General features: G+C 46.7%; 1 protein-coding gene across 1 annotated transcript; it reads right to left on the bottom strand.

Moving 5' to 3' along the window:
* Positions 1-316: 316 nt before the first annotated feature.
* Positions 317-4,267, bottom strand: DKK4 (dickkopf Wnt signaling pathway inhibitor 4). Its single transcript, XM_022571406.3, has 4 exons — positions 3,721-4,267; positions 2,547-2,697; positions 1,959-2,111; positions 317-1,113 (listed from the first exon to the last, which is right to left on the bottom strand). The coding sequence occupies exons 1-4, from the start codon at positions 3,826-3,828 to the stop codon at positions 770-772; spliced, it is 756 nt and encodes a 251-aa protein (XP_022427114.2). The 5' UTR covers positions 3,829-4,267; the 3' UTR covers positions 317-769.
* Positions 4,268-13,700: the final 9,433 nt, after the last annotated feature.

Consider the following 13,700-nt stretch of genomic DNA (forward strand, 5'->3'; position numbering starts at 1 on the left):
AAGCCTTTGGAAGAAGGTTCAATCTATTTTAGAGACTTTTTTCTATGCTTGGCCCATATGCGATTTTGTAACATATACTTATAACCTAATTCCAAGAACAGGTGTGTGGTTTATCTCTTAAATGGAATCTGTAACAGTTGATTGTAATCCATCAGAAAGAGCTTCCCTAATTAAAACTACTTTTAATATGTACCCATATGTATAAAATATGGTCTCTTATACTTTGAACAAAGATTTTACTTTTTTTTGCCCTAGTTTTCTTCCAGTGTAACTTTTAAGTTCAGATGGTCAAAATGTATAAGTAAAAGCACTCCTTGAAAGCCCTAGCTTTGAAATGTAGAAATTATTTAAATACAAAGTATAGGAAGTTCTCAAATGGTAAGTAAAGCTATTGAAAACAAAATAACGTAAAAATGCTTTGTAACTTGCAGTGGGCTATACAAACATAAGATACTACCTTTTGAATCTTACTTCTTTATTAACCAAGTTATTTTGTAGCAAAACGGTATTTCCCTTCCAAGAAAGAAGTGATTATAAACAATGGGGGTTTTAAGGAAAAATAAAGTATTTGCTGTGATAATTTTCCCTGCCTACTACTGTCAGTTACCATAACTTCACCAGAAATTACGTAAAGATTTATTTGAACTAACTGAATCACTAGATCAAAGTTAAATTTGTTATAGAATCACATCACTTTTCTGCAGAAATAGACAACAAGCCCAAACTAGTTTCCATTCATCACAAGGCAGCTTCTCCAGCTCAGTCTGTTTCACTTACTACAAGATTTGATTTTAAGAGTTATTTGTATGGGAAGATTTTTAAGTTCTTGTCTGAGACTTCTGCTGGAAGACGTGCAGCTGTTTAGATTTTCTGGCCACACTCTTAACCGTGAGTTTCGTTGATTTCCAGTTGCCTGACTTCGACATGATAGTCCAGGACCACAGTCACAGCGCTGGAAGATTTCTGGAGCTTGCGCGGTATCTTTGTGCGCTCTCCTAGAGCAGACCTGTCCCTCCAATGGGACCGGTTTACAAATTTTAGTCCAAAAATGACGAGCACAGCAAAGTCCAGGTCCACAGTCGAAAGTTCTAAGACAGCTTTCTCCCTCTTGTCCTGTAACGAGATTGATACGGGCTTTAGTAATAAGCAGGGGAAATGGTGGCTTGCGAGGGCATGACTGGGTTAGGGCGTGGGGTGTAGGATAAGGTCGCAAAGTAAAGATAGAACAACAGCATGCCTGGCTCCTGGGCTGAAAGCAGCAATGGAGTGGACATCTCTGTCTTCCCAAACACAATTTACTGCTTTATAAAGTTAAAACATTTATTAAAGAAAGATGGGATTTCCAGTCTTGAGACATGAAATAAGTATCACTCATCAGTTTTATTAAATGGGATTTGTACTGACCCAAAGAGAGACCACTACTTACACAGGGGGCAATTAGCCGTCTTCAACAAACAAGAATGGCCAATTCACCACCTTCAAAATCCTAGCTGCTTTATGTCAAAGATTGGAATTTGAGACTACAATTTTGTAAAAAGCATCTTAGTGAAGTTTGTATTTTGTCCGAGAATGAAAAGTTATTGCATCTGTGTTCATCTCTCTTTTATTTTGTATTCTGAGGATCTAGAAAGGGAAATTTCTATTTGTTAAATTATAGGCTATAAAAAGATGTGCATATAAAATTTAATTAAACAATTAAGGCTTTCTTGCTAATCAGCCCGTTATTATAGCTATTCCCCGTCCTCTTGGCCTGCCAACTACCTTGTGCTCTTACCCCCATGATCTCCATAGCTGTTTACGGAAAGAGATTGGAAATAGGACATGCTCCCTAGGTGTTTCCGGGGTGGAGAGGCATAAGTCAGTTTCAGCCTATCCTTAAGAGCCTAGGAGGAGAAAATATTTTTCTTAAAAAAAAAAAATATATATATATATATATATGCTTAGAATGCTGCTGTTACCCTTACTGCCTTGTGATTTTTTAATATTTGGCTTCCTCTTGGGTTTGTTTTCCTGAATTGAGTGCTCACTTGTTCCTTGTGTATCTGTGTCGTCTTGGTCATCGATCTGCCTCTCCAGTATTGGGGTTGCATCTTCCGTTGCAGTGCAAACATCTGAGAGAAAAGCAGGTGGAGTTAGAGGATGAGAACCACAGACAGGCTCATTATCAGACTGTCACAGGGTTTGGCAGTACTTCCGCCTTCAGTTTCTGTATAACTTTCTAGATTTCCAGGACACAGGCACTAAATATTTACATCTCACATATGGCAAAGCAGGTGCTTAAGTAATTAATGGAATCTAAGTGAAAACAGAAGAACTTGAAAGATTCCAACTTGAACCCTTGCTTTAAAATCATCTCCAAGTTGCTGGCAAGAAGAGTTGTTGCCGGGAAAGAAACTATTTTGCTGCATCGGGAAGAGGCAGCTGCGGAGAACCACTTTGGAGACTTTAGAGAGTGCCTGTCGTGGAATACCCTAGTCTAAGAGACCCGGATGCTGTGTCTGCTCTTTGGGAGCGCTGCAGTCCTGCAAGTCTTCGTGCTGACTCACCATTCACGCAGAGCGTCCCCGGGCAGCACACGGCAGCCCGCTGGCACCACCTCCGTAATCCACGACAGGTAGCACAGGATGGCTTCTCATCCTGGGGTTTGAGGCAGAATTTTCTAGTGTCGCAGTCTTTGTCAGACATGCACTGTGAACCCTGTAAAGAGAAGCTGTTGTCACAGGGCTAGGGAATCCGGCGAGATGTGAAGAGTGTTTATTCCAGGCAGGAGATGGAGAAAGCCAAAAAGAGAGGCACTTTAAACACTGAGGCGAACCTCAAGCAGCATCTTGACTTTTCACTAGAATTGGTTTTCTTTCACAAAGGGGAGAGCAAATCACCAACGAAGAGACCTATGTGCTGCAAAGGTTATTTGTGTCTGAAAAATTGTCCTACTTTTAAACATAGAATTTCATCTTTTAATGCTGTCTGTGAAAATGGAAGAAAATGTTTTCCCACGTGTGTCTTAGAGACGGTTATGAGATTTTTGATATGTATCTAGAAGCTCTAGATGCTATGCGATAGTTTAAAGAAGTGTTGGTGTTTGTGGCACCCCTATTTGACCGTTTTACTCCAGTGAATCACATCAGTCACCATTTGCCAAGTAGGCCCCTCAGTGGGCCAACCCAACCATCCTTTGATTTCTAGTGATGCCTCATTTGCAGAGAAACAGACCGAAGACTGATTTTTCTCATCTACGGTTGATCCTTTTTCATATGTATATGAAACATTTCCTATAAAACAATTCTGTGAAGTGAGAGGGTTGGCACGCAGCATGTAACTTCTGACTCCCATATTCCCTGGCTGCGTGGCCTTGGTTAAATTCCTCAGCGTCTCTGAGCCCATTTCCGCCCTCTGTCATTAGGAGATGCGATAGCTGTCTCAAGCTCTGAGGAAGAGGAAATGAGACAGTGTGTATAAAAGGCCTGGCACGTGGTGTATAGCTTTCTAAACGTTAGCTTACTCCCTGATTTATAGGTGAATTGATAGCCCTAAAATTCAATGCCCTGAAAAGCCACTTGGCTTATCTGGTGAGTTAATGCTAAAGCGACTGGACTCTTCCAGGGTGCCTTCCACAGCCTCAATCCGGCCCACCGTCTAGATGAGCTACTTCAGATGCTCATCTGCGTGATGGCTTCACTCGAGCCCAGCGCCCAGCCCTCCTCCTCTACCGAGCGTTACCTTCCGGGCCCCTTGCCCATCCACAGAGCTCTTGTTGTTGACATCCAGAACCAGGGCTCCCAGGGGGGCGCACAGCCAGCCAAGCCGCAGCAGGACCAACACCACCATCCTGGACCTTCTCAGCCCTCCCTGCGTCCTCCTCGAAGCTGGGCTGCTCTGAACCCACGATGGAGCTTTTGCCAAAATGGGAACTCGGCAAGTCGCCTGGGATTGCTTTTTCTGAAAGAGAAGCAAATCTTCATTGGAGGAAGGTGTGTGAAATCAGGCGAGCGAGGTCTGACCGGCGGGTTCCCTCTGAAACTGTTTATAGACGTGCCCTCTCCTTTCTCTCCTCCTCCTTCCTCCTCCATTTCCTTCCTTCTTACCCCACACAGGCTCCAACAAATCCCCTCAAATCTGTTTGATCAATAGTTCAAAACGAGGACTCAATAGAGGGGGAGCAGAGGCAGGGCTGCAGCCGCTGCTCCTCCAGGGGTTGAACCCCTCTTAATCACTGCATGTCAAAGTCAGTTCAAAGGGCCAGCGGAAGAGCAAGATGTCTGTATCAAAAGCAAACTCTGATAATCACCTGCATTTCCTACCTTCAGTAATCCTGTGAGGGTGGAGGGAGTCTGCTCTAAGATCTGTTTTCACAGCTAGTTGTGCTCCAAGAAAGGATGAAACCTGTTAGCCAATACGCTCTGCGGGATGCCAAGAACTAATGAGTTACAAAAAATATACTGAGAAACTTTACACTGTGCTCAGATAGTGAAGACAGATAGAAAAGAGACAAAATGCCCCCTGAGTGTCTCTGGTATTCAGATGTAAAAATCCCAATAGCTTAAGAGCTGTGAATGTAACAGCACCTGTCCCGACTAAATGTCAATTGGAAAATAGTTCTCCTTAAAATGAAAATGGAACTGTTTGAAGTTAGGATTATTTAATTAGGAGGATAATGATTTTATAAAAATTGCCTTTTTTTAGTGATAGGGACAACCGCAGAAAGCCCATTTTATATACAGTTTTATACAATTTAATAGGAAGTTTAGGTGCATTTTATGAGCAATGGATTTAATTTGTGTTGTGTGATGTTGAAGTGACTTAAGCAGAACAGGCTCCAAGACTGTAACTCATTTCAGATGGGATTTCATGCATTTTCAAGTTTCCTAATTTGAATTTTTAAAAAATGCTTCATCCCTTTTTCTCTGATTTTTTTTTTCCAGCCAGACTGTTAGCAAAGTCGAGTGATTTAGACACGTGCTTATCACTGCCTAAGTCCTTTAAGGGTAGATCTGGGTCCCCAAATCCCTTCATTGTTTGCTTGGTTCTCAGGGTAAATTCATCCCCGTACCTGGGGTGTAAGGCACCGTTTAAAATCTACCAGTGCCCCTTATCTATGCCATCAATGGTAACCTTGGTGTTACTGGGTCTTCCTCCAAAACACCTGACATCAGTCCGTCAAAAGGTACCTGGACATTCTGTGCCAGGGGACCATTCCCAGCCTCAAGGGACACCTGGAGCCCAGTGGCTGGGGCAGGTGACCTGAGGGTCTGTTACCTGGCTCTCTTCCTGGGGTTGGATGCCTGTCCCCATCGTGTGGCACAACGGAGCTATTTCTTCTGCAAGTACTACTTGTTTTCATGTAAACTGAGAGCATCAAACACCCTTTGATAGTAGGATACTCCTGGTGACTAGGGGTGTTCCAGAATTTATTTTGAAGTTGGACAATTATGGCCAAACATAAAGGAGAGAGCCTCAGGGTCTGCTCTCTGCTGGGTTTCCCTGCTTCCTGTTACCTAACAGAAGAGAGAATACCAGGGCACCAGAGGCCTCTGGCAAAACACACAGACACAAAGGACTGGAACCAAACGTTCATTGAGTACTTTGTACTTAACAGAACCTATGTGTAGGTGTTGGGAATAAAAGATAAAACACAGTCCTTGCCCCTGAAGGATTAGTGTCCAAGAAGATCTACATGTAGAGATGATTTTGATATATTATAACAAGCACTAAGATAAAGATAGAAATGTGGGGCTGAAGGATCACAGAGGAGGGTGTGATTAGACCTTCTGGAGGAATGAAGGAATGCCTCTACAGAGGTGGTGACTGGTCATTTGAGCTGGGTTTTGTGGGATGAGTAGGAGTTTCCTAGGTTGAGAAGTAGGGGATGGTCTTACCCCAGGCTCAGAGGGTGAAGTGTGTGCAGGGGCAGGGAGGTGCATTTTGGTTCTAGAGAATCTGTGTGGCTGGGGCAGATGGTGGAGAGACAAGAGGAGGCTAGACTGTGAGGAACCTGATAACAGGCAAAGGACACCGGGTATTATTTCATATGCAGTAGAAAGTCATCGGGGGAATATTTGAACTTGAAAATGGCAGGCTCTAATTTGCTTTTTAGGAAAGCAGTGCTGGTGGTGGTGTGGAGCTAGGGTGCAGTGGATTGAAAGCGGATGCTGGGCCAATGAAGAGAAGGACGAGGAGGCAGAGGAGGGCCAGTGTAAGGCAGTGACACGGTGACAGTGAGAGCCAGCCAAGGATGGGATTTGGCACTTGAGTCCCTACCATTTGATGTGGGGGGTGGCGGGTGAGTGAGACAGAAGAGCTGAGGTTACCCTGACGTTTCTAATTCCACGCACAGGTGGATAGCTATGGCACTGAAGACGGAATTCAGGATGGAAAGCAGATTGGGGGGGAAGGGTGACACGATCCAAATCATCAAGGCTTTGCTGGGTATCTTAACATGGAAGATGGAAGATTAACCCCCGTGTCTTCCAGGAGCGATGCTCCCACAGACCGAGAGGGGTGAGGATGCAGACACACCAGGTGCAGGCGGCTACAAACAGGGAAACAAAACCGAAAAGCAGGCTCCTCTCTGTCTCTGTCTCTGCTTGACTTTCTCTCAGCCTTGTAAGAGTGCAGGCTTTGGAGCCAGGCCGACCTGATCTGAGCATCAGTCTGGCCTCCCCTATAGCCCCAGATTCCCCCACTCTCCCAGGCATCCAGCTGCCCGCCATGGTGTTTATAAAACTCTATTGTGATTGGGTACTTCTTTGTCTCTACAACGAGGTGATAAGCTCTGGGTGGGCAGGGCTGTAGCTGTTCATCTTTGTATCCTCATGCTTTGAGGGCCTGGCATATAATAGAAGCTCCATAAGTTGTTTCATGTGATGGATGGCTGCAGAGATAAATGGATTTATAGTGACTTTGTGACCTTGAACAAGGTGCTTCACCTTTCTAGGCTGTATCTACACAACTGTAAAGTGGGCACGACCTCCCCATAATGACTATATTCTGAGGGTTTAATGTGTGAATATGTGTAGAGGGCCTGGCACCATAACTGGTACTCATAAAACTCTATAAACCAATGTCCCTCACTCATTTTCAAGCCTGGACTTTCCATCCTCACGTATACTTCAGGACCTAGCATGACGCACAGCCCTCCCATGGAGGCTCTCAGTAGAAGTATGTGCAACCCAACGCACCGAAGAAAAATCTCCCCTAATTAGTCTATTATTTCTAGGTCTCCCAAAAGCCAGAGCAATTTTGAGGAACTAAATATGAGAAGTCTCCCTGGAAGATGACTTTTGGTGTATTTTCAGATCGGCTGAGGCTGCTTGTGCGCTAATGATCAGTGTTCGTCAGCCAGGATGCCCTGTGGGCACACTTACCACCCTAAGGCTGAGCTCAGTGACTGGGGATTGGAGATGATGGAGCAGTGGGGAGAGGAAGGCTTTATTAGTGTTTCTGCTTAAAAGGCGTTGTTTTTTTTTTTCTGCTCTTAGGTCGGGGCCTGGATTTCCCAGACGCAGACAGCAGAGCACGTGCAGAGCCCACCGCCCCCACGGGGAGCCGTGGCCCCGCTAGCCACACAACGAAGGAAGCCCTCCCGTGCACTTCCGGCCAGGATGCTGCCACGGGGCGCCCCCTGGCAAGGACTGTGGGCCACGTGGCAAACCCGCGCCGGTCCTCCTCGTGCCTCCGGGGGCTGGTGGGCAGTACCGACTGAGCTCAGAGGAAATGAAAATTCTCGAGAAGAAATTCCCTGGGGCTCCTGGTTCAGCACGGCGGGGGATGCCAGCCCCCCGGGTGACTCCTGGCCAGGGCGGAGGTGCGGCGTGGGCTGGTGTGTGGGTGTGACACCTGCATCCTCCGGGGACAGCTGCTGTAGCTCCCAGAGCTCACGGCAGAGGCGGCGCCTTGAGTTACGTTCACTCCGGAACGGACAGTTTTATTTGTTACGTCTCCTGTGTCGGCACCAGTGTGATTTCCATACACTTTGCTTTTCTTAAAAGCAAATCAAAGGAGCCGAAACAAGTGGGTCTTTGGCAGGCTCTCACGGGAAATGGTCAGTAAATGAAAGATGAGGGGGCAGGTTGCTGAGGGGAGACAAAGATGGCAGGATCTGTATAATCACAGCGCTGGTGTGAGCACTGCCGCTGAGGTGCCTGAGGTCAGGAGGTACGTAGCTGCCGGCCCAGGAAGCGGGTTTATCAGATGTCTTGCCCCTCAGGGCGGGCCCGCTTCCAGAAACAGCCTGGGAGACTGGGTCCAGCTCATCACCAATTGTGTGGCCTTGGCTAGCTCACGTACCTCTCAGCCTCAGCTCCTCGCGGCCTGCAGGGCTCCTCCAGACCAGTTTTCCGGGAGTGTGTGATGCCGGGCGGAGGGGGAGGAGGGGTTGGGGGGTCAGCCACCATGAGGCTCACCCCAGGGGCACCACGCAGACCGGCGTATGTGTGAGCGGCTCCCTTTGGAGTTGGCCAACCAACCATGTGGCGCTGGGGCCTGCCTTTCCCGTAAGGCAGCCTCCGTTCTCCTGATCCCAACCTGGCATCCAGCTGGAAACAGCACCAGGGGCCCCGAGCTTCCTTTGTCAAGGTTGTGCTCTGCCTTCTTTTTGCTTAAAAAAATTAGATGATGTTGTGTGTGACTCATCAATCCTAAATGCCTTGTCCACCCTACCCCATTCCTGGGCACTCTCCATACCTCTCTGTAACAAAAATCCCACGGACTAGGTGCCTCTATACAAGCTGAAGTCTGAGGTCAGGGTGCCCGTGTGGTCAGGTTTATGTCAGGCGAAGGCCTGCTTCCTGGCTCGTAAACGGCCACCTTCTCGCTGTGTCCTCACGTGGAGGAGGGGGAGAGGGAGCTCTGCGGGGCCTCTTGCAGAAGGGCACGAATCCCGTTCATGAGGGCCTCACCTCATGACCTGAGCACCTCCGGAGGCCCCCCTCCTAACACCGTCACACTGGGCGTTAGGATTGCAACGTGTGAATCTGGGGACACGAGCGTTCAGGCCACAGCAGGGCTTTTCCTCCTCTGCGTCCTGCAGTCCCTGACACACTCGTGCTACACAAGACACAGAGGTGGGGGTAGTGACAGCAGATGCTGCGATGAAAAGGCAAGAAAAGGTTTGTAAAAAGCTGGCCGTATCTCAATACACATTCGCTGGAAACAGCGTCTCTCGTCTTAGGTCACAGCAGGAGTCAGCCTGTTGGGACAGTGTCGGCACCACTCTGACTCGGGGACCAGATGTCCTTTCACCAATGCCACTGAGGGTCCCAGCAGCGTGCAGTCCCCATGTGTGGGCGATTTGGGGTGGTTTCTTTTTCAGCTGGATTACATTTATGTTTCCAGAGGAGATCACGAGGCCCTTTCAGCCCCTTGTTTCTATGAAACTCTCATATGGAGCACTGACTTGGAAAGCAAGGTATTTTCATAGAGTCCAGTTTGTTTTATTCTCTTTACTGACTGTAGTTTAATAGTAAATACACTGCAGGGAGGAGGGCAGAAACCTATAAAATTGAGTGGAATTCAACCTCCATTCTTCTTTTCATTTCATCGTTTTCCTTCTACACCTTTGTCCCCCGCATTCTTTTTCATTTGAGTCTTTCTCTTTTGCCTCATGTTTTTTCATTTTCTTATTGTCTCCTCCCTCTGCATCCCTATAACTAACCCCGCTTATTCCTCTTTTCCCTTGTGTCCAGTCCTAGGCAATGGTGTTCTGGTGGCCCTCAGAGCCTGGGGGCATGGTCACCTGACCTGAGGATCACCCCGTGGCAGCCGTCCAGGCCAGGATGGGTGAGGGGGGGTGTGATCTGTAAGCAGGAGTGGTGTCTCTAAGTGGGAGGCTGGAGGGTTGTAGAGAAAGGAACGAAGGCCCCCCTGCGACACTGCGTATGACTTTGAGGGACAGAGAGTGGACCCCTGCGGCGGTCCGCACATCCCAGGACACCTGTTTCAGGGAAGGAGCGTGCAAAGGGGAATCCTCCAGTCTGCAGACAAGATGGGTTCTGCTCTCTTTGGGTTTGGACCCTACCTGGGGTCTGATTCTTTTTCCTCGAAGGTAGGGGGTGAATCCCATAGTGTTAGGAGATCCCAGACCTGCCTGGAGTCCCAATTCTGAAGACACAAATTTTTCTAAATGAATGGCTCTGGCAACTATAGTTAACAATTCTGTACTGTGAACTTGAAAGTTCCTGTGAGAGCAGAGCTGTAATGTTCCCACCGTAATAAACAACAAAAAAATGGTAATTGTATGAGGTAAAGGACACCCTTAACCAACCTTACTGTGGTAATTATATTTTGCAATATATATTTGTATCAAATCATCACACTGTACACCTGAAACTTACACCGTGGTTCATGTCAATCACATCTCCATAGAGGTGAGGTGGGGTGGTGAATGGCTGCCCTGAGCTCTGCACACACGGGCTCCCGAGTCCCCACTGGAGGGGTGGGGCAACAGGCCTCGCCTCTCCCTGGGGTGTTCTCCAGGGGCCCCTAGCTGTAGACTCCCTCCCCGCAGCCCCTCCACACCCCTTCAGGGTGAGTCTGTGTCTGGCTCCTCCATCGTCCTGGGGCTTGTGATGTGTGTGACTCACTGGCGTGATCTGGCTCTGGCCCAGGGTGAACCCTGGTGTGTGGTCCAAGCCTCCTCAGAACTTTGGCCAAAGAAAGCCATCTGGTGGAACCCCCTGGGTGGGCCCCATCTGGACGGACGGTGTACTCCTGGGGATCTCCGTTTTAAAGATGAAGACACCAAGGCTCAGAGAGGTCAAGTAACTTGCCCAAGGTCACACAGCCGGTGAGTTGCAGACCTCGGATTTAACATAAGTTTTCTGGTTCCAAAGTTGATTCTTCCCTCTACACCACACTATACAGCTCACTAACCTAAGGCCATTCCCCAAAACATCAAGTTGCCTGAAACACAGCTATATATTCACTAAGGGGACATTGCCTATTAACTATTTTTAGGTTCCATAGGAGTATGCCATCCTCTTTTTTCTTAATTTATGTTTCATGTATAAGTGATCATAGTGCTTCACTAGCAAGTGATTAAGAAGAGCTAATTTGCAGGTTGTGTCAGCCAGGCTGTACCCTAATCCACATGTGGAACGTTGACAAAATTGGTTTCCTCATAAAAACAATTTGTAAATACTTGCTGCCCTTTTGACATTCAACTTGGACTCTAACTTGGGTAGGAAAGCCCCCATAATTGTGTTCACAACCGTATGGAGAGCTTGGATGAGGCTCTGGGGGCAAGGGGAGGACAGGGGTCATCACCCTGACTCGAGTCCCAAGCCCCCTGCCTACCAGCAGGGTTAGCTATTCTTTACCTTGGTTCCTTGCGCCCCCTTGTGGCCAAGAGTGAAGGGAGCGCCCAGAAAGCCCAAAATAAATTCCAGGGACTGATCCCAGAGACATTTCCAATTTTGGATGGAAATTGCCCACGGAACAGCATGCCCTTCTCATGAACCTAGGTACTTCTCCACCTTATGAAAGTGAGTTTAACTTTTCTGATTCTAACAGAAACACGTCTCCAAATTTTAGAAATTTTGGAAAATACAGAACAGTGTGAAGAAAATAAAAATCACATATACTCTGACCCAGCAGAGATACTCACTATAAGATTTTGGAAACATTTTCCCGATTTTTTTCTATGTACATACATATACACACACATATACAGCATCTGTTTATTATATATACATACATATATATATATATATAATATGTATTATTAATTTATCACCAGTCCAGAATTAGCCATTACTAAAGCCTACATCTACCCATGTGGGCCCCCTCTACCCAGTCTCTCTGTCTGCCCTGCTTCTTCCTAAAGTAAAACTGTAACACACACACACACACACACACACACACACGGAATTACACTGTACTTAAACTTTTGTTTCCTTCCCCCTTTTTTTAACTGAGCCTTTCCCCCAGATCATCAAATATTATCAGAACACACGGCTGTACCATATCCCAGAAGATGGGTGTATTATAATTTAATGAATCCTCTAAATGTTGGCCATTAAATTGTTTTTAATTTCTTACTACTGTAATTCATTCAAGCTATTCAAGATGAACCTTTGCACGAGTCTGTTTCCTTGAGAAGAGTCCTCAGACATGGAATTTCAGGGTATGATATACACCCTCAATATACAATAACACAGTCTTGGATGTCTGTCCCTCTGCACTGCAAGCCATGCCCCTCTTGTCCACCTGACCCATCCCTGGCACAGTGAGGCGCTTTCACCGCTGGGTCCCTGTGCTCTGCTGCCCCCTTGAGGAGGCCCAGGGATGGGGCTGGTCCCTCTTGCTTCTTCAAAGATGCCAAGGGGATCCTCACCCTTCATCAGAATTCTGAAGTCCTTGAAAACAAACAAGTGGGCCCTTTTTGCTTTAAAGAAACAGGGAATTAAATAACACCGCTGGCTTCAGAATCTTAATTTTCCTTACACTTAGGGCAATCGAGCTACTAAATCTTCACAGTGGGGTTTCTGTTCTTAGGGTGTTTTTTTTTCTCATTTTTGAGGGTAAAACTATACTAACCTTCTGAGATTTTCTCTCACAAAGGTAACACAGGCAGACAATCAGGTTACCTTGACTACAGCAGGTGACCTGTGCTGGGAGCCTACTCACCAGGGCCTCTGGACGCACACAACATGTCTGGGCGTGTGCTCATCCATCAGCTCTGAGCCTGGTGTCCTGTACGCAGTAAGCACGTAGCAAATGTCTCACAAATGAAGGAGTCCAAAGCCCCTTCCCTGCCCTAAAATTCTGGTTCTAGACATTTTATAGGAGAAGAATGCCAGGTGATTAGAAGTTGGACTGAGAAAGTCCTTTCTATGCTTCCCAAGAGCTTAGAGCCCATTGTGGGTCGGGGGTGAGCAATGGCTGTAGTTTGGAGGCGGCAGAGGCTAGAGGCTTGATATGGACGTTGAGGGTTAACGTGGATCCTGATAAGCCGACGGGGCCAGAGAGATGGCAAGCAAAGGAATGATTCCCTCTGCAGCCGCCGTTTCCCTTAACAATTTATTTTACCACCTTCCTGCATCGGGTGCTGGGAGAAAGAGGAGGTCTCTTGGTGCATGACCTGTTATCAGTTCCCTTCAGAAGAAAGGTCTTTGGATAAAGAAGCCCAAGGAAGGAATGTTGCCAAATTCCCATTCAAAGTGCTCTTTACAGCCTTCAATGGCCTGTTGTACCCGACAAAGTCCAGGTCTGTGCCAAAGTACAGGCTGAAGTTGTGGCTCTAATATGCATATGTATGTGAATAAACGTAGTTTTGCCTGTACAGCTTTTAATCACTTATAGCATATTTTCATCTGCGTTATTAACTAATGAACATTTTCCATATGCCAGGTAGATTGTTATGTGCTCTGGATACATTATTTTCTTTACTATTCACTACAGTCCTCTGGAGCAGACCTTATTTAGTTCTGTCTCACAGATGTAGAAACAGAGGCATAGAGAGGTGAAGTTGCTCGCCAACCACCACAGAGTTGGCAGATGTGAGATACAAACCCAGCCTCTTTTGACGACAAAGCTCATTTTGTTTAGCCTACTGAGTTCTATTGCTTTGTTAATGGCATTTATCATCTTCTGCCTCGTTCAGCAGGTATTTGTCCAAGTCTTACATTGTGAGTCCTTTGGGAGCATGTATCTTATCTCTTATTAGCCTGAAATGCCTTACGCACAGCAGGGAAATAATCTCT

This window comes from Delphinapterus leucas, chromosome 21 (genome assembly GCF_059928025.1).
Source record: "Delphinapterus leucas isolate spDelLeu-1000000601 "Yukka" chromosome 21, BTC_Dleu_Yukka2, whole genome shotgun sequence".
NCBI lineage: Eukaryota > Metazoa > Chordata > Mammalia > Artiodactyla > Monodontidae > Delphinapterus > Delphinapterus leucas.